The sequence below is a fragment of the Calcarisporiella thermophila genome (assembly GCF_041956535.1).
Source record: "Calcarisporiella thermophila strain CBS 279.70 unplaced genomic scaffold VTP21scaffold_2, whole genome shotgun sequence".
NCBI classification, from domain to species: domain Eukaryota; kingdom Fungi; phylum Calcarisporiellomycota; class Calcarisporiellomycetes; order Calcarisporiellales; family Calcarisporiellaceae; genus Calcarisporiella; species Calcarisporiella thermophila.
The window spans coordinates 52,608-71,387 of NW_027192192.1; the positions used below are offsets into that span (position 1 = coordinate 52,608).

General features: G+C 42.6%; 8 protein-coding genes across 8 annotated transcripts; 6 read left to right on the plus strand and 2 right to left on the minus strand.

Moving 5' to 3' along the window:
* Window positions 1-534: 534 nt before the first annotated feature.
* Window positions 535-1,179, minus strand: VTP21DRAFT_4101 (uncharacterized protein; the record flags this gene model as incomplete). The annotated part of the gene is made up of 4 exons (XM_069394476.1): window positions 535-627; window positions 739-910; window positions 996-1,090; window positions 1,174-1,179. The coding sequence occupies 4 exons, from the start codon at window positions 1,177-1,179 to the stop codon at window positions 535-537; spliced, it is 366 nt and encodes a 121-aa protein (XP_069255709.1).
* Window positions 1,180-1,605: 426 nt separating this feature from the next.
* VTP21DRAFT_4102 (uncharacterized protein) lies at window positions 1,606-2,541 on the plus strand (the record flags this gene model as incomplete). The annotated part of the gene is made up of 2 exons (XM_069394477.1): window positions 1,606-1,740; window positions 1,810-2,541. The coding sequence occupies 2 exons, from the start codon at window positions 1,606-1,608 to the stop codon at window positions 2,539-2,541; spliced, it is 867 nt and encodes a 288-aa protein (XP_069255710.1).
* Window positions 2,542-2,980: 439 nt separating this feature from the next.
* VTP21DRAFT_4103 (60S ribosomal protein uL29) lies at window positions 2,981-3,811 on the minus strand (the record flags this gene model as incomplete). Its single annotated transcript, XM_069394478.1, has 4 exons — window positions 2,981-2,986; window positions 3,060-3,285; window positions 3,376-3,512; window positions 3,809-3,811. The coding sequence occupies 4 exons, from the start codon at window positions 3,809-3,811 to the stop codon at window positions 2,981-2,983; spliced, it is 372 nt and encodes a 123-aa protein (XP_069255711.1).
* A 587-nt stretch (window positions 3,812-4,398) lies between these two features.
* VTP21DRAFT_4104 (uncharacterized protein) lies at window positions 4,399-8,663 on the plus strand (the record flags this gene model as incomplete). The annotated part of the gene is made up of 2 exons (XM_069394479.1): window positions 4,399-4,492; window positions 4,573-8,663. 2 exons carry the CDS (start codon window positions 4,399-4,401, stop codon window positions 8,661-8,663), a joined length of 4,185 nt encoding a protein of 1,394 aa, XP_069255712.1.
* Window positions 8,664-8,941: 278 nt separating this feature from the next.
* On the plus strand, window positions 8,942-12,175 carry VTP21DRAFT_4105 (uncharacterized protein; the record flags this gene model as incomplete). The annotated part of the gene is made up of 5 exons (XM_069394480.1): window positions 8,942-9,068; window positions 9,146-11,061; window positions 11,122-11,190; window positions 11,270-11,708; window positions 11,802-12,175. The coding sequence occupies 5 exons, from the start codon at window positions 8,942-8,944 to the stop codon at window positions 12,173-12,175; spliced, it is 2,925 nt and encodes a 974-aa protein (XP_069255713.1).
* A 723-nt stretch (window positions 12,176-12,898) lies between these two features.
* VTP21DRAFT_4106 (uncharacterized protein) lies at window positions 12,899-13,785 on the plus strand (the record flags this gene model as incomplete). Its single annotated transcript, XM_069394481.1, has 2 exons — window positions 12,899-12,988; window positions 13,051-13,785. 2 exons carry the CDS (start codon window positions 12,899-12,901, stop codon window positions 13,783-13,785), a joined length of 825 nt encoding a protein of 274 aa, XP_069255714.1.
* Window positions 13,786-14,004: 219 nt separating this feature from the next.
* Window positions 14,005-14,640, plus strand: VTP21DRAFT_4107 (uncharacterized protein; the record flags this gene model as incomplete). The annotated part of the gene is made up of 1 exon (XM_069394482.1): window positions 14,005-14,640. One exon carries the CDS (start codon window positions 14,005-14,007, stop codon window positions 14,638-14,640), a length of 636 nt encoding a protein of 211 aa, XP_069255715.1.
* Window positions 14,641-14,709: 69 nt separating this feature from the next.
* Window positions 14,710-17,222, plus strand: VTP21DRAFT_4108 (uncharacterized protein; the record flags this gene model as incomplete). Its single annotated transcript, XM_069394483.1, has 2 exons — window positions 14,710-16,485; window positions 16,536-17,222. The coding sequence occupies 2 exons, from the start codon at window positions 14,710-14,712 to the stop codon at window positions 17,220-17,222; spliced, it is 2,463 nt and encodes an 820-aa protein (XP_069255716.1).
* Between the last annotated feature and the right edge of the window lie 1,558 nt (window positions 17,223-18,780).

The window sequence follows — 18,780 nt, forward strand, 5'->3', positions numbered from 1 at the left end:
TTAGAAATTCCAAGGTTTTGGAGTGCACGTCATGTTTATTGGGCCATAGATCGCTTTCCCGTTGTCTTCTGGCGGGGAGAGAATCTTCAGTGCCGCCAAGAGATGAAGGAAGTGGACGGTTATGCTGCGCCACCGCTTGTTCTTTTGGAGGAATAGCGAGTGTCGGCAGTACTCGAATATAACTTGATTCGTGTACTACCCCTGTGTTCTCTAGATCACCCCGTTCCTCTGCCTTCCCTTCCTCCTCCGGTTCTTCTTCACTTGGGCCCTTCTACGGTCTCCCCTCGCCACCCCTCCTCCCCCCCTTTCTTCTCTCTCTCCCCTGCCTTCGTCCCCCTCCATTGCCCTTAATGAATAACCGCGGAAAAAAATAAGGCCTCCACCCATCCGTGCATCCGCTTTGAAGGCTCACGCGTTCCCTTGTGGTTCCCATCCAAGCTGCGGCTCATACGGGCGGAACAGAGTTTTATTATAAACTTTAAGAACTTCCTGTTTTCTTTGTGCCCAACTCTAATGGGCTGAATTTGACCCGCGTTAAATTGGCATCCCGAAGTCGACCAAAGTTACTTGCCGCTTGAGTTCGGGCGTGTACGCCCAGCTCGTCGCGACGTGCGACTCACCCATGGGCTACATCCATGGTAAATTCATTTAGGGTTGGAGCTTGAGATAATCCGTGGCCGGGTGTGCTCGAGGAGCATCGTGGCCCGCTTTGGCAGGCCTCGCGGGACACAAGCCTACTGGCCGGCCAGAATCACGCCGCCCGCCAGAACGCTTTGCCTGGGTCTGAGTGCGAAGCGACGGCGAGAGAGCCGGATGCGAGGCCTCGCCGGCTCGTTCTTGGCTGGCCGGAGGCCATTCTTGTTGTAGGCTGGTTTCCCGAAAGACACCTTCGTGTAATGAGATAGACCTGCTTATCGGCAGCTGACCTTGAACCTTAGGGGCCCATTGTTTGCTAACTTTTTCCTCAGATAACAAGGAGCTAACGCCAGCTTTACCTCTGTTGAACCTCCTCGCGTTCAGCCAGCTTGCCTAGGCTTCTGAGCCAGCCGAGATGGTGGGCCGCGGGGATGAGGGCGAACCTAAGGCCATCCTAAGTCTTATGAAGGAGGCGAAACCCACCCGCATCCGACTCCAGACGCATCTGTAATTACGGGGAGCTTGCTGATGGCCCACCCACATTGGCCCGATCTGGTGGCCTAGAGCCGGTGGCCTTGGTTCAACCAGCCTGTCCGCGAATAAATGAGGCTATGGCGTAAAAGTCTAAAGGGGAGTTTAAGGTTTGCCCAAGTAGCTATGAAATTTTGCTTTTTTTGAATTTTCTTTGAGTCACGCAGCACCTCGGTGTGTTTGCAAGAAAGTTACTTATATCCGGTGTAATATATGAAGGCTGCAGCCGCCCTCTCCTCCTCGGTGCTGGCCTGGTTTCCGGATTCCTCATCCTGCGAATCGTCTCTTGGCGTTATCGCATCCCTCTTGCGCAAAACAACTGAGAATATCCCTTCTCTCGGAGCCTATTGTGTCTTGCCTTATCTCGCGTGCTGCTCCTTGTTTGTTTAGAGATTGCGAGCCCCGTCTTTCCATCTTGGAGAGAAAGAAAGAAAGAGAATGGCCGATGCAATTCAACTTTCATCGCGGGTGAATCATAGCTGGCCGCGACACAGCGCCAATTTCATCAAGGAACCTACCCATCCGGGCGGGTATAGTGAGCAATATACAAGTACTCTTTCTTCGGTGGCCAGGGTAAGCGATTGAACATCTATTTGCATGCGGTGTTATATTGGCTCTAAATATGCTATTTTGAATGGATAGCCTCTACATCGCAGTGAAGATATCCGTCTGGCTCCCTTGAATCCTTTGAATGCATACCAGAGCATTGATTCCTCTAGTCAGACCCAGTGGGGTTCTGCTCGGCCGCCAACATCCATATCTGAGGTTCAGAGTGGATTGATTGCACCTTCTGGGTTCCAAACCCAAGCTTGTCCACATCCCAATGCTTCTCTCTCCACACCTCCGCAGCTACAGCAGCCGACTCCTTCCCACCCCAATCCTAAGCACGCGACCTTATTTTACCATCTCTTCCGCTCGAGTCCGATTCCCCCGTCGCCAGAACCCAGACAGAACAAAATGTCTATCTTCTCTCTTCTGAACCATCCCCCACGGCCGTCGCGCGACCGTCGTGCTTCCAAAGTCAGTTCTGCCTCGGCATCCGATTCCAATTCCTCAGCCGCTGCCTCCACTTCCTCCTCTGAACCTGCTCTCACCACCTGTCGCTCTTGTAAACTCTCGCTATTCCAAGCTCCTGCCAGGCGGAGAGGAGTCAGCGGACTCAAGGATGAGCTTTGTAACCGATGCGGACTAAGGCTCATCAAGTCGCGGCGCTTTTGTCCCGAATTGGAACGGTGTTACTTTATTCCGAGCAAGAGCGAGTACATTGAATTGATGAGGATTGCGGCATCCAAGGGGGTCGACGGCGTGATGTGCCCGGCTTGCAATGCAAAAGAGCTGGCAGTGTATTATCCTTCCGTGCACTTGGCACTGTGAACCTAGTAATTTTATTTCTTGTGTATGATATTTGTTTTCTTTTTCTTTATCCAAATTGGTTTTCCTGGTCCTTTTTTTTTTTCTATTGCTCACGCATTCATATTCCTCCCTCTCTGTGGAGTCTTTACGACATAAGATACCAAAATCCCATCTGTGTATCCGTAATGCGATCTTGCCGCATATCAAAGTAGAATAGAATCCTGTATTACCCCCCCACCTGGTCTCAATTACCTCTCAATCTGTATGAAACTCAAACTATATATTCAAAGGCACGCTCTCTGTACACGCGATCATGGCTACTCGGTGGCTCCGAGCTGAGTGATTTGAGTCTGATTAATTTATGTAGTTTCGTGGGGTATTTGAATGCAATATTTTATAAACTATTTATTTTTTTTTTAAAAAAAAATCAAAACAAAGAAAATAAAACACATCACATCGTTTACGCCTATGTAAAATGAGAGGTTAACCAGGCGTCAGTTAAATGCTAGTGTAGGGTTATCAAGAGGGGTCTAAATTACCTTAATAGCATACTTGCGAAGTGGGAAGTGCTGTTCCCGCTTCTGCTGGCGCACGGTCTTGAGCGATGACTCGTGCTTTGTGAGGCGGCGGCGGATAGCGCGGGTCTTCTTGGGGCGGAGATCGAGAGGAAGATACTTCTTGCCCTTGTAGAAGAGACGGGTCTGTTCGCGCTGAGTCTGGCTGATGACGGTAAGCACACGAGCAATTGACTTGCGGACAGTGTTACTAGCGAGGAAAAACAGACCCATGCAAAAGGAAAATGAGCCACTCTATTGCATAGAAACCCAACGATGGAGCGGCGAATGCATTACTTACATCCGGGTGAGCTTGCTAGCAGCACCGCCAGCCACCTTCTGAACACGCAGGTTCAAGAGCTCCTGCTTCAGCTCCTCGAGTTGCTTCTCGAGCTCAGCCTTATTCTTGGTGCGAAGTTCGTAGGCCTTAACGGGTGCCTAATGTAATAGGGGAAGGTTAGCGATCAGACAGATCTAATCCATTTGTAGTAGGACAAATTGAATGGAATTGAAAAGAATGGGTGATGCGTTCAGAAAGAGAGAAAAAGAGGAGGTCGTGTTGATAAAATGTCACCATTTACAATTCAACGAGGATTGCGATTTGGAATCGACTTCAAATTGCAATCTTCATTGTCACGTATATATGATAACTTCTCTCTCGCTAAATCACTTCAAGTAATGCTATGGACTGCATCCTTAGAAAGGCTGCATATGGATGGAGTTTGGATACATACCATTTGCTAGACCAAAGACGATGGATGGATGTTTCTCAAAGGGATGGATTGAGAAGAGAGGGGGAATCTTAATCTTACAGAGTGTCTAGGTTAAAAGTTCACAAAGTTAGATTGACTGCGCCACACTCGAGAGGACAAATTCCGAGTTTGGAGTTAATTTTAAGGGAATGCAATTTTCGCTCAATAATTTTCTTAATGATAGAATAGTACCTTTTCTGTGGCAATCCAACTAAGTGAGATATAAAAGCGAATTGGCATAGAAAACTGGGTCTAGCCTTAGATGGTTCTACTGCTGATTACTTTTGCACATGTTGGGGAAGGTATTAGCAAAATTCTTGGCTAGAAAAATGTTTTGGTTCAGAACAATGGGAATTTATGAAAGAAAACCAATGTAACTTCCGAAAAATCCCAAACACTAATTTCGCTCCTTTCCTCACAGTAGAGGCTGAATAAAAAGGAGGTTTTGATGGTCCACAGCTACAAGCTTAAAATAGGGTTTTAAAGCCATTTACGCACTATGAGAAAATTTCCTCTTGAATCAATTAATTTGTTATCATTCGAAGGACCAACAACGAGAAGATATCTCCGTAATGCAGTCTTCTAGTATCAATACGATTCGTGCCGATAAACAAGGGGTAGTTCTCGCGGGAATTACAAACGGAAACGTTAGTGTTACTGTTAATGGCAAGTAAAAATTAAAATCGTCAGGAACAAATGGCAACATTACTGCAGTTGAATAATTTTTGGATTCTTGGAATATTTAGCAAATAGCTCAAGTAACCCTACTCTTAGCTCTAGAGTCTTCAAAGTGCCTCCACGAAATACGCGATATGTTAACCGGTTTCAACTAATGAAGCATTTGGAAGATGTAATTGAGATGATGAAAAAGAATCAAAACTATGAACCTATTGCGTTATGTGGACTTGGAGGAGTAGGAAAATCGCAAGTAGTGCTGGAGTATTGTTACCGTAAAAAAAGTGAGTTTCGGTATATCTTTTGGTTGGAAGCCGACAAAGAATCGACCTTGCAGAGTGCATTTGTTGACGCTGCGCGGAGGCTCAATTTAGTACCTATTGGTTCGCATATCGTTAATCCTGGGGACGTTTTGTCTTATGTGATCGAATGGCTGCAAAATAATGACGGATGGTTAATTGTTTATGATAATGCGGATGATTTTTCTCTTGGAAACACTTCGAATCCTTACTTTTTGCAGACAAACTATTTCCCACAAAATGGGAATGGAGTCATTTTGATGACGACTCGCCTCCGTAACATCGTGCACCGAGCAGTGCCCATTGATATGGAAGATTATCCAATGGAGGACGAAGCTGCATTGAAACTGCTTGGAAAAGATGCAAGTGTACCATACGCTCTGGAGCTTATTAATGAGCTTGAATATCTGCCTCTCGCTATCGATTTAGCTGGTGCTTCTATGAAAATTGATAACCATCTGTCGCCTGAAAAATATCTCATTAGCTATAGGAGTTCTGCAGTCAGATGTCTCAGACATTTGGATCTTCAGGAGATAGCAGAGCTAACCGGTTCCGCCTACGGAAAAACTGTACTGACTGTGTGGGTGGACACATTTCGCCGGATAAAACAAAGGAGTGCTTTAGCGGCGAGTCTCCTCCGGACAATTGCTTTGCTTTATCCTGACAATATCCCAGAAGATTTATTATATAAACTCTCTCTGCTGGATCTTGGCTCCACTATTGAAGATGCTCGTAGAGATATTAACAAGGCCTTAAAACTATTAAAATCATTCGCGCTGTTACGGGAGACTCTAAGCGAAACTAACAATACGATGTTACATTCCAATCGATTTATGTCTATCCATCGGGTAGTTCAGAAGGTTACAATTTTGAAAATAGGAGAGGGGGAAAAAAGAGAACGGTACAAATGGGTTATTTTAGCACTGCGTCAAGTCATACCTGAGAGCTATGATGACTCTGACGAGCATTCGAGAAAAGCGTTGGAGATATATGCATCCCAGATCCGATATATTTGCCAGCAGTATGCACTATGTAAAGAGGAGCAGGAGAAACTCGAGGATTGCTCGAGCATACAGGAGGCGTTCGTATCTATACTCATTCCCACTGTTATATTCTTCGTAGGCAGGACTCTGTTTGAAGATGCCGAGTATCTTGCAAGGTTAGCAACCTCTGCCTCAGGAACATTAAAGGATTCAAATTATCTTGCTAGAGCCGAGAGCAGTCTATGCTACCTTTATTGGATGAAAGGAGATTTTGTGTTAGCGGAAAAACATTGCGAAAATTCGTTTGAAATTCGAGAAAAATTGTTAGGAATTGGTCATGAGCTTACAAGATCATCTCTGCACTACATGGGTTTCGTTAAGAGAAAACTGAATAAATATGGGACTGGGTTAAATAAATTATACCTAGCTGCCAGTGCACATTCGAATTTTCAAAAAGTGAAGTACGAATTTGGAAGAATCGATTTTACCCCTCTTCATCGCGCTGTCCGGTATTATGATACCGAAAATATACGAAATATTGCCAATAAATATAGACATTATGTAGATACAAGCGATGCACAAGGAGCCACTCCTCTACATCAGGCTACAAAACGGGGTAAAGAAGAAGTTGTGAGGATGTTGATTTCAGAGTTTGGAGCAGATGCAAATACTATAGACAGCAGTGGAAGAAGTCTATTGCATTGGGCTGCAAAAGGAGGAAACGTTGAAGTTGTTAGGATGTTAGTGAAAGAGTTTGGTGCTGATCCGAAGAGAAGAGACGATCGGGAGTCAACTCCCCTGCACTTGGCTGCAGAACGAGGAAGAATAGCGGTCGTAAGGGAGCTAGTGGTTGAGTTTGGGGCAGATGTGAATAGTAAAGATATCCATGGTTATACCCCATTGCACAAGGCTGTTGAAAGAGGAAATGTAGAAGTTGTGACGGCGCTGGTTACCGAATTCGGGGCAAATGTGAATAGTAGAGCGAGTGAGGGAGAAACTCCGTTGCATCGGGCCGTACAAAGTGAAAAAAACGAAATTGTGATGATGTTGGTGTCCGAGTTCAGAGCAGATATAAGAATTAAAGACAACGAGGGATGGACCCCATTGCATTGGGCCGCATTTCGATGCAACAGCAAAGCAGTGAAAGTGTTGGTAGCTGAGTTTGGGGCAGATGTGAATACAATAAATAGTAAGGGGAAAACTCCATTGCACTTGGCGGCAGGGTCCGGCAGTAATGAATTAGTTTTGATGCTGCTTACTGAACTTAAAGCGAGTGTGAATATTAAAGATAATGATGGAAATACTTCATTACACTTGGCTATAGAGAATGATGCTAAAGATGCTAACAACATAGTGAAGATATTGGTGACTGTGGGTAGAGCTGATTTGAATATTAAAAACAAGGCGGGAACAACTCCATTTCATTTGATAGTATCTAGTTGTTATGAAGACTTGAAAGTGTTAGTTACAGAGTTCGGAGCAGATGTGAATGTTATAGACTGCAATGGTAGAACTCTTTTGCATTGGGCTGCAATGCAGTTTTATAGTGGAGCTGTAGAAATGTTAGTTAAGGAGTTTGGTGCAGATGTGAATATTAGAGATAATAATGGAATCACTCCATTGCATTGGGCTGCACGCTACTCAAATATGGAAGTTGTGAGAATGTTGGTGGATAAGCATGGGGCAGATGTGAATATTATAGATAACAATGGGAGCATTCCGCTATATTATGCTGCAGATAGTGGTAGAAATGAAGTTGTGAAAATGTTGGTGACTGAATTTGGGGCAAATGTAAAAATCAAGGACAATAACGGGTGGACCCCGTTGCATAGGGCTGCAATTCGATGTAGCGGAGAAGTAGTGGGTATGTTGATAGCAGAGTCCGAGACAGGTGTGAATATAATTGATAGCAAGGGATATTCACCATTGCATTGGGCTACAGTTTACGGAAATGATGAGGTTGTGAGGAGATTGGTGATAGAGTTCAAAGCAGACGTAAATATTCAAGACAACAATGGAGCAACCCCATTGCATTGGGCAGCACTTAGGTGTAGTGGCGAAGTCGTGAGGATATTAGTGACTAAGGGCAAAGGAGATGTAAATTGTAAAGATATGAAAGGACGAACTCCATTGCATTGGGCTGCAACTTGTGATAAGACTGAGACTATGAGGGTATTAATTAAGGAGTTTGATGTAGACGAGAATAGTGAGGATAAGAAGGGAAAAACTCCATTGCACTGGGCCGCAAAATATGATAGAATTGAAGCTGTGAGAGTTTTGGTCAAGGAATTTGGTGCAAAAGTGAATATTAAAGATAAGATTGGGAGAAATCCATTTTATCTGGCTACAAGATGGGGGAAAGAAGATGTTGCGGGGGTGTTGGTGACAGAGTTCGGAGCAGAAGTAAATATTAAAGATATCAAAGGCAGGACCCCATTGCATTGGGCAGCGTTGAAATGTGGTGACGATTTCTTAAAAATGTTGGTGATTGAGGGAAGGGTAGATGTTAATAGTAAAGACGATGAAGGAGCAACTCCGTTTTTGTGGGCAGTTTTTGGAAATAGAAGCGATGTTATAAGGATGCTTGTGAGAGAGTTTGGAGTAGATGTGGATAGTAGAGATAGGATGAGAAGAACTCCATTGCACTGGGCTGCAGCATGGGACAAGGCTGAAATTGCGAGGGTGTTGGTAAAGGAGTTTGGCGCAGGCGTGAATATTGAAGACAATGAAGGGAGAACTCCATTGTTCATTGCCGTAGAGAGGGGAAATAAAAAAGTAGTGGAGGTGTTCGTGACAGAGTTCGGGACAAATGTGAATGTGATAACCAACCATGGAGAAATATCGCTTTACGGAGTGCGGAATGAGGATGAAGCTAATTAAACTTTGGAAGAAAGCACATAGTGATATTGAGGGCATACTTTATCCTTATTCTAATTAATATCAGAGATTATATTTTGCTTTGAACAAGTTTATAAAAGTTTCAGTGCGACATCAAAAGATTGTAAACATTTTAATATATTTAATATCTTGGTCTCATTTTTATCAAAGGATGAACAAAGGATTATGATAATGGATTAATATAACCCTAAAATAAAGTTTGTAAGCCATCTACTCACCAAAAGGCGAGAGAATTTCTATTTAACTGGCTTTGTTATTCCATGAGATACGTGAAGCGTAAAATTACCACTATAATGCAATCCTCCAGTATCGGCACGATTCATGCTGATAATCAAGGGGTAATCCTTGCTGGAAACACACGCGGGAACGTGAGCTTTTATCTGAATTGTAAGATGAAAAGTTCAAGTAATATAGATTTCAACATTAGAGCAGGTGCATAATTCCTGTATCCTTGTAACGTTTAGCAAATAGCTCAAGTGGCAATGTTAGTATTGGTGCTGGAGCTTTCAAGGTGCTTCCACGAAACTGGCGATTTGTTGACCGGCCTCAACTAATGAAGCGATTGGACGAAGAGGTTGAGATAATGAAGAAGAATCAAAAATATAAACCCATTGCATTATGTGGACTTGGTGGGGTAGGGAAGTCGCAGTTAGCACTAGAATATTGTTATCGTAAAAAGAATGAGTATCGTTATGTTTTTTGGCTGGAATCAGACAAAGAATCAATGCTACAGAGCGCTTTCCTTGACGTAGCCCGGAGACTAAAAATTGTACCTATTGGCTCGCATATAGTCAACCCTGAGGATATTTTACCTTGCGTGCTTGAATGGCTGCAATATAATGACGAGTGGCTACTTGTCTACGACAATGCTGACGACTATTCTTTAGGAAACCAATCAAATCCCTTTTTTTTGCAGACAAAATACTTTCCGCAATATGGGAATGGAACCATTTTGGTGACAACTCGCCTCCGCTATCAGGGATACAGTATGGTACCCATTTATTTTGAAGAATATCCGATGAGGGATGATGCAGCGTTAAGGCTACTCGGAAAGGATGAGGGCGTGCCTTACGCACTGGAACTCGTCAAAGAGCTCGAGTATTTACCTCTTGCTATAGACCTAGCCGGTGCTTCCATGAAAATGGATAGCATTCTCACACCCGAAAAATATCTTAGCAGCTATAGGAGCACTTCAGCTGAGTGTCTCAATTATTTGGATCTTCAGGAAATAGCAAAGTTAACCGACTCCAATTACGGAAAAACTGTACTGACCGTGTGGACAGACACATTCCATCGAATAAAAAAGGGGAATCCCTTAGCCGCAAGTTTATTTCAATCCATTGTTTTACTTGATCCTGATAATATTCCTGTGGATCTATTTCATGATCAATATCAGATGGTCCTTGGTTCCAAGGACGAGAGAGACTCAAGGGAATTAAAAAGAGCTCTGATGCTCCTGCAAGATTATGGGTTGATACGAGAATCTCTATTCGAAGACAGAAATGCAGCTCTTTTCCCGAATGGATCGATATCCGTCCATCGAGTAGTTCAGAGAGTCACAGCTTTGGAAATAGAGGAAGTGGAAAAGAGAAAGCGTTACGAACGGATAATCTTGGCATTGCGTCAAGTCGTCCCCGAGAACTATTATATATCTGATGATGGATCGAGAAAAATGATGGAGGTATATGCGCCTCATATTCTATACGTTGGCCAGCAATTTGCGCTCTGCAATGCAGTACCAGGAAATTTTGGGGAAAATTCAAACATTAAGGAAGAATTCGTATGCTTGCTTATTCCTACTATAAGTTTCTTTGTTGGTAGGGCTCTGTTCGAAGAAGCCGAATATCTGGCCAAGCTTGCAGTTACTTCTTCGACCACCATAGAAGATCCACTTTATTTGGCTAAAGCTGAGAGCAGTCAGTGTTATCTTTTATCAATGAAAGGCGACTTCATCTCTGCAGAAAAGCACTGCAGAAACGCGTTGAAAATCCGAAAGAGCTTGTTAACAATCAAACACGAGCTCACACGATCCTCGATTCACTATCTGGACTTCATCTTGAAAAAGTTGGACGTACCTGATCCGAGTTTATCTTTTGAACTTTGGATGGCCAAAGAAATTGCAAACTCCGTTGCGATAGAATATGAATACGGGAGAATTGATTTCACACCCCTTCATCGTTCAGTCGAGCACTTCGAATGCGAAGACATACGCAAGTTTGCCAAGCATTACAGGTCTTATGTGAATATAGGCGACAAAATAGGGGCAACTCCTTTGCATTGGGCAGCACGCTGGGGTAAAAATGAAGTTGTGAAGCTGTTAGTGACTGAGTTTGGTGCCACAGTAGATATTGAAGACGAGTGGAAAAGCACTCCGAGTTCGGTGCAAAAGTGAATATCAAAGACAATAAGGAAAGTATTCCTTTTCATCGGGCTGCATTAGAGGATAATGACGAAGTTTGTGGAGAAGTTGGTGATTGAGTGCGTCGCAAAGGTGTATATCAGGGACAAAGTGAGAGGTACTACGTTACATTGGGTGGCAGAAAGGGATTATGTCAATGGATTTCCTGTGTATATTTTGGCCAATCAAGTTCACCGGCAGGAGCGGCCTGTCACAATTCATTGCAATTTATCAAGATCGAATGCTGGTAGAAGATCTCGGTGCAAAAATTTTTATCCGAGTCAACCATAGAAAAACCTCGTTGCATTGGGCAGCAAGAGAGGGTAGAGCTGAAGCTGTAAGGGTGTTAGCGACCGAGTTCGAAGCAGAAGTGAACATCAGAGACAGTGAGAGAACATCTCCATTACATTTGGCATCATGTAATTGTAGCGGTGAAATTGTGAAAATGCTGGTGACTGAATGTGGTGCAGAAGTGAATGTTAAGAACAGAGATGGAAGAGCTCCGTTGCATTTAGCAGCAAAAGGAGGGATGGACGGAGTTGTGATGATACTGGTGGCCGAATGCAGTGCAGAGGTGAATATCAAAGATAATGAGGGCAGAGCTCCACTGCATTTGGCAGCAGAGGCAGGTATGGACGGAGTTGTGAAAATATTGGTGAACGAATTTGGCGCAGAGGTGTATATCAAAGAAAAGTAGGGGAGGACTCCACTGTATTTGGCAGCACAGGTGGGTAAGGACGAAACTGAGAAGATGTTGGTAACCGTGTTCAATGCAAAAGTGAATATCAAAGACAATTGGAGAGGCACTCCGCTGCATTGGGCAGCGCATAAGTGTAATGGCGAAGTTGTGAAGGTGTTGGTAGCCGAGTTTGGTGCAGAGGTGAATACTAAAGATGAAGAGGGAAGAACCCCACTGCATTTGTCAGCAGAAAGGTGTAATTACAGAGTTGTGAAGATGTTGGTAACTGAGTTCGGTGCCGAAGTGAATATCCAAGACAGATGGGGAGGGACACCAATGCATTTAGCAGCAGAAGGGGATAGGGACGAAATTGTGGAAATGACCGAGTTCGGTGCAGAGTTGCATATCGCAATCTAACATAGAAATCCTTGGAAAAGCTTGGAAAACCATTACAAGCTATTAAGAACCGATTGCAATAAGAACGAGAACACTAGAATAAATATTTGCAGAGTTATTATCTCTCCAAGATTTACTATACTAGGGATTGATTTACCTATATGGTTTGACCGGCCAAATTTCACCTCTATGTTTCTGTCTGAATCTCCCAAATCTAGTGAAAAAAAAGTGAACTGGAATTTCTCCGAGGCATCTAGAATACTTTATGAATTCAGTATTTTTATTCATTATGTTGGTATTTATCTAGTATAAAATTTTGATGATTAAACGCTGAGATTCAAGAAGATTATGAGATTTATTACTCCGGACTCTGAACTTTATAGGAGATATTAAATCTGAAAGTATTCCAGAAAATTTGATTCTTTATTTTACAAATTCAGTATGACTGATCAAGCTCGGAATCTCGCAAATGGTACAACCAGGGAATGAGAATTAGAGGGGATGGAGACTGCACTTGTGATAAATATAAAGAACGCTGCTAAAATTGAACTGCTCTATACCGAATCGATACAAAAAGGTTATAGTTTGATTAGTACAAGTAATTCTACAAAAGTGTCGTACAGAAATATTAACCAACCAAATGATGCATATTATTCTTTAGCTGAATCATCTCAATTGACGAAAATTTACTCGGTCTCTTCATAATTCAACGCAAATTGCCGAGATTGTAAAAACATCTTCAAAATGAAGGGCCATCTATTACAGTCCTCTAGTATTGGCACGGTTCACGCTGATATCCAAAGAGTTGTCCTCGCAGGGAACACAAGAGAGAACGTAAATGCTATTATGAATCGTAAGAAACCAGCTCGAATAAAATAATTTTAACATTTATGCAGCTCCATAATCCAAGAACCATTGTATCTTTAGCTAATAGTTTAAGTAATGATCTACTTGGTTCCGGAATTTTCAAGGTGCCTCCACGAGATGAGCGATATGTTGATAGACCAAGACTAATGAAGCACTTGGATGATGTAATCGAAAATACGAAAAAGAATCAATCCTGTAATTCTATTACACTCTGTGGTCTTGAAGGCGTGGGAAAGTCGCAGTTAGCATTAGAGTATTGCTACCGTAAAATGAATGAGTTTCGATATATTTTTTGGATGCCATCGGAAAATGAACTCTCTCTGCAGAGTGCTTTTGTTGATGTAGCGCAGAGATTCAACCTGGCGTCAAAAGGTGCACATATAGTCGATCCTGGGAGTATTTTGATGCGTGTAGTCGAATGGCTGCAAAATAATGACGATTGGCTACTTGTTTACGATAACGCTGATGACTTTTCTCTGGGGAACACATCCAATCCTTTCTATTTACAGACTAAATACTTTCCACAATGTAGGAATGGAATCATTTTGGTGACGACTCGCTTCCGTGATAAAGCTCACATGACAATACCTATTTACTTGGAAAAATATTCAATGGATAACGAAGAAGCATTGAAGTTGCTTGGAAAAGATTCAAGTGCTCCCTATGCATTAGAACTCATTAAAGAGCTTGGTTATCTGCCTTTAGCTACTGATATAGCTGGTGCATCTATGAGAATGGATGAGGATCTGTCGCCTGAAATATAACTCAAAAACTATAGCTCTTCTGCTGGATGTCACAATCATCTGGGTCTTCAGGAGATAGCAGAGCTGACCGGGTCCTCCTACGGAAAAATTTTGTTGACAGTGTGGACGGACGCATTTGGCCGGATAAAAAAACGAAACCCGTTGGCTGCTAACCTACTCCAGTTAATTGCCCTATTCTATCCTTATAATATCCCAATAGAGTTCTTCTATAATCAACCCATGATGTTTCTTGGCCCCGATAGAGAGTATGGACGAGAAGAATTATCTAAAGCCCTTAAGCTATTGCAAGCTTTTGCGTTGATACGGCAGTCATTACAAGAAGAAGGCAGTGAAGAACCTTTCTCCCGAGGCATGGTGTCAATCCATCCCGTAGTTCAAAGGGTCACAGCATTGGACATGGAAGAGATGGAAAAGCAAAAACGTTTCAAATGGATTATATCAGCTTTGCGAAAAGTCATCCCTGAAAGCTATGACGAATCTAATGAGCATTCAAGAAAAGTGATGGAAATATGCGCACCCCAAATTCGCTACATTTGCCAGCAATTTACTCTACGTAAAGTATCGGAAGAAGAACCTGAGGAAAATTCGAATATTATTGAAGAATTCGTATCGTTGCTTATTCCTACTGTAATATTCTTGGTTAGAAGGGGTTTGTTTGAAGATGCTGAATATCTAGCCAAGCTGGCAGTTTCTGCTTCGAATGCCATAAAGCATCCACTCAATTTGGCCAGAGCTGAGAGCTGTCTATGCTACCTCTTTTTGATAAAGGGAGACTTCATTTCGGCGGAAGTGCACTGCAGAAATGCTTTGGATATTCGCAAGAGAGTGTTAACTTTCGGACACAAGCTCACATGATCCTCTCTGCATTACTTGAAATTCATCTTGAAAAAGTTGAAAATAACTGATGGTGCAATATTTAAGGAAATGGAGAATCGCGATGGTATTTCACATTCGCCAACATTAGAGTACGAATTTGGTAGGGTTGATTTCACACCCCTTCATCGCTCCGTCCAGTACTATGAATGCGAGGACATACGTAAGTATGCCGAGAGATATAAGTGTTTTGTGGGTACTGGCGATGAAGAAGGAACAACTCCTTTGCATTTGGCAGCGCAACTGGGTAGAGTCGAAGTGGTGAGGATGTTGGTATCCGAGTTCGATGCAAAAGTGAATATCAGAGACGAAAATATAAGGACTCCGTTGCATTTGGCAGCACAACAAGGTATGGGTGAAGCAGTGAGGGTGCTGGTGTCCGAGTTCGGTGCAGAAGTGAACATCAAAGACAAAAACGGTAGAACACCTTTGCATTTGGCAGCCGAAGAGGGTAAGGACGAAGTAGTGAGGATGTTAGTGACTGAATGCGGTGCATTGGTGAACATCAAAGACATCCTGAATCAAACTCCATTGCATTTGGCAGCGCTAGGAGGTATGAACGGGGTTATGAAGACGTTGGTGACTGAGTTCGGTGCAATTGTGAATGTCAGAGACAGGTGCAATAATATTCCACTGCATTACGCAGTGGATAAATGTAGTTGTGAAGTAGTGAGGATGTTGGTGACTGAATTGGGTAGAGAAGTGAATATCAAAGGCGAATGGGGAAAGACTCCACTGCATTTGGCAGCACAATGGGGTAAAGCCGAAATAGTGAGGATATTGGTGACCGAGTTCGATGCCAAAGTGAATATCAAAGATAACATAGGACGCACTCCGTTGCATTGGGCAGCACAAGAGGATAGGAGCGAAGTTGTAAAAAGGTTGGTGACCGAGTTCGGTGCCGAAGTGAATATTAAGGACGAGTCGGGAAGCACTCCATTGCATTTCGCAGCAGAAAGAGGTAGCGACGAAGTTGTAGAGTGGTTGGTGACCGAACTCGGCGCAGAGATGAATATCACAGACGACGAAGGAAAAACTCCACTACATTGTGCAGCAAAAGGAGGTAGTAGCAAAGTTATGAAAATTTTGATGATCGAGTCCGGTGCAGATGTGAATATCAAAGACATGGAGGGAAACACTCCATTGCATTTCGCGGCAGAAGGAGGTATGGATGGAGTTGTGAAGATGTTAATAACCGAGTTCGGCGCAGATGTGAATATCAAAAACAATTGGGGAATTACTCCACTGTTTTTGGCGGCGAATAAATGGAACAGCGAAGTTGTGAAAATGTTGGTGACCGAGTTCGGTGCAGATGTGAATATCAAAGACACAATGGGATCAACTCCATTGCATTTGGTTGCAGAAGGAGGGTTGGACGAAGCTGTTAAGATATTGGTGTCCAAAGGTGCAGAAGTGAATATAAAAGACTGGCATGGAATTACTCCACTACACTGGGCAGCCTATAATTGTAGCCGCGAAGTTGTGGAGAGGTTGGTGAGCGGGTCCGATTCAGACGTGAATATCAAAGATAATAAATTGGGAAACACACCCCTGCATAACGCAGCACAATTGGGAAGGGACGATATTGTTAGGATATTAGTGAGCAAATTTGGTGCAGAAGTGAATATCAAAGACAACCAAGGAAGAACTCCGCTGCATTTGGCAGCACAGTTGGGTAGAGATGAGGTTGTGAAGATGTTGATATCCGAATTCGGTGCAGAAGTCAAAATCAAAGACGAAGATCGTGGATCTACTCCACTGCATTGTGCGGCGTATAATTGTAGTGGCGAAGTCGTGAGAATGTTGGTGAGCGAGTTCAGTGCAGAGGTGAATATCAAAGATGAAGAGGGGAGTACTCCGTTGCATACGCAGCACAGAGGGGTAGAGACGATATTGTGAAGATGCTAATGATCGAGTTCGGTGCAGAGGTGAATATCAAAGATAAAAAAGGAAGGACTCCGGTGCATTTGGCATCGGAGAATTGTAGGCGCGAGGTTGTGGAGATGTTGGTGAGCGAGTTTGGTTCAGAGGTGAATATCAAAGATAATGAGGGCAAAACTCCGTTGCACTTTGCAGCAGAATGGGGTAGGAGTGATATTGTTAGGGTATTGGTGAGCAAGTTTGGTGCAGAAGTGAATATCAAAGACAAACGGGGAAAAACTCCGTTGCATGTGGCAGCAGAGCTGGGTGGCATCGATGTTGTGAAGATGTTGGTGACCGAGTTCGGTGCAAAAGTCAATATCAAAGACGAAGATGGAGAAACTCTGTTACATATAGTAGCAGGGGGAGGGGGTAATGAGGATATTGTTAGGATGTTGGTGACCGAGTACGGCGCAGAAGTGAATATCAAAGACAAAAGGTGGGGAAAAACTCCACTGCATTGGGCAGCAGAATTGGGCAGAGACGATATTGTTAGGATGTTGGTGACAGAGTTCCATGCTGAAGTCAATATCAAAGATGAAGGCGGAAAAACTCCATTACATTTGGCAGCACGGTGGGCGAACGACGATGTTATGAAGTTGTTGGTGTCTGAGTTCGATGAAGAGAAGGGTATCGACGACTAACATAGAAGATCTTTAATTAATTAGGGCGCAATATGAAAAAGGAGGAAACTAGAAATGGTGGCTGATTTCAATATAGCTATGCATAATGAATATTGTTTAAATATTTGAAATAGAATTTATTTCAATCAAATTGCTAAGTGGTTTCTAGCTATACCAATACAAGTAAATATATAGAAAAAAAGGAATTGAATATCCTCTGAATAATGCGAAGAGAAAGCTAATATTTCTCTTAGTCAACACGCTGGTTTGTTTACTTTTTTCAGTATTGAAGAATGAGGATTTTCGAGAAAAAACCGTAATTCATTTTTTATCATTTAACCTTAACTCCATTTAGATTTCTCGCCCGTGGTTATTCTTATAGTAATAATCTTTGTTAGAGGGCCATTTGAAAGATGCTTAATATCTGTCTAGGTTGGGTTGTTTCTACATTATAAACCATTGAGGATCAGCTTTAATTGTCTGAAGTTGCGAGCAGCTTATGCTGTTTTTCTTCGATGAAAGGTGATATTCTTTTAGAGAAAATGCACTACGAGAGTATGCCGGAAATTCGAATGAGAATATTAGGATTGGAACATAATCTCACACGATCCTCTCCATACTATAATAATTTATGAAAAATATCAAAATAAAGTTGAATGCAGCAGTTTATATATTTTTAGGGTATTTTGGGAAACCCAATGCATTTGCGAAATTTCTTTTAGAGTACGAATTTGGAAGAATTGATTTTACACCACTTCATTGCACAGCCCACTGTTGTGAACTCGCCAATATATGTAGGTATGCCGAAAATTACAGGAGTATTGTGGATACAGACGGCGAAGGAGGAACAACTCCGTTGCATCGGGTATTACGAAGGGACGGGTTCGAAGTTGTGAAGACGTTGGTAACCGAGTTCGGTGCAGAAGTGAATATTAATAATAATAAGGGAATATCGCCTTTGCAATGATCAGCAGAAGGAGGTAGTTGTAATGTTGTGAATATGGTGGCCGAATGGAGGGCAGAAGTGAAAGTCAAAGACAATTAGGGGAGAACTCCGTTGTATTTGATAGCACGACGAGATGTGGATGGAATTGTAAAATTGTTGGTAGCTGAGTTCGGTGCAGAGATGAATGGCAAAGGCTAATGAAACAGCCTAATTAAATCGGGGGGCAGGATAAAGGAAAGGAAGTATGAAGTTACGGCTGATTTCACTAGAGCTAGAGGAAAAATTCGTAAAGACAGTATTTTTGTTAAGTAGACATATGGTTAGAGTTAAATTTTGATGACTAAAAACTGAGAAATGCGGAGAGTTTTCAAAAATTATTACTCTAGATTTTAATCTCATTACAGGACATTATTAACACGACAATATCTCTGAAACTTCGATTCTTCAATAATTGAAGAGTCTAGAAATAATTTCCAAATTCTACAAAGTTGATTTTACAGTCATGTTATGTCAGTTGAAATTCCCAAAAATAGAGCAATGCAGGAATGGAAATTTTGAATTTTGGTGAGTACATTTGAGATAAATGTAAAGAGTACAGCTCATCTGACATATAACTTATCAATACAAGGGACT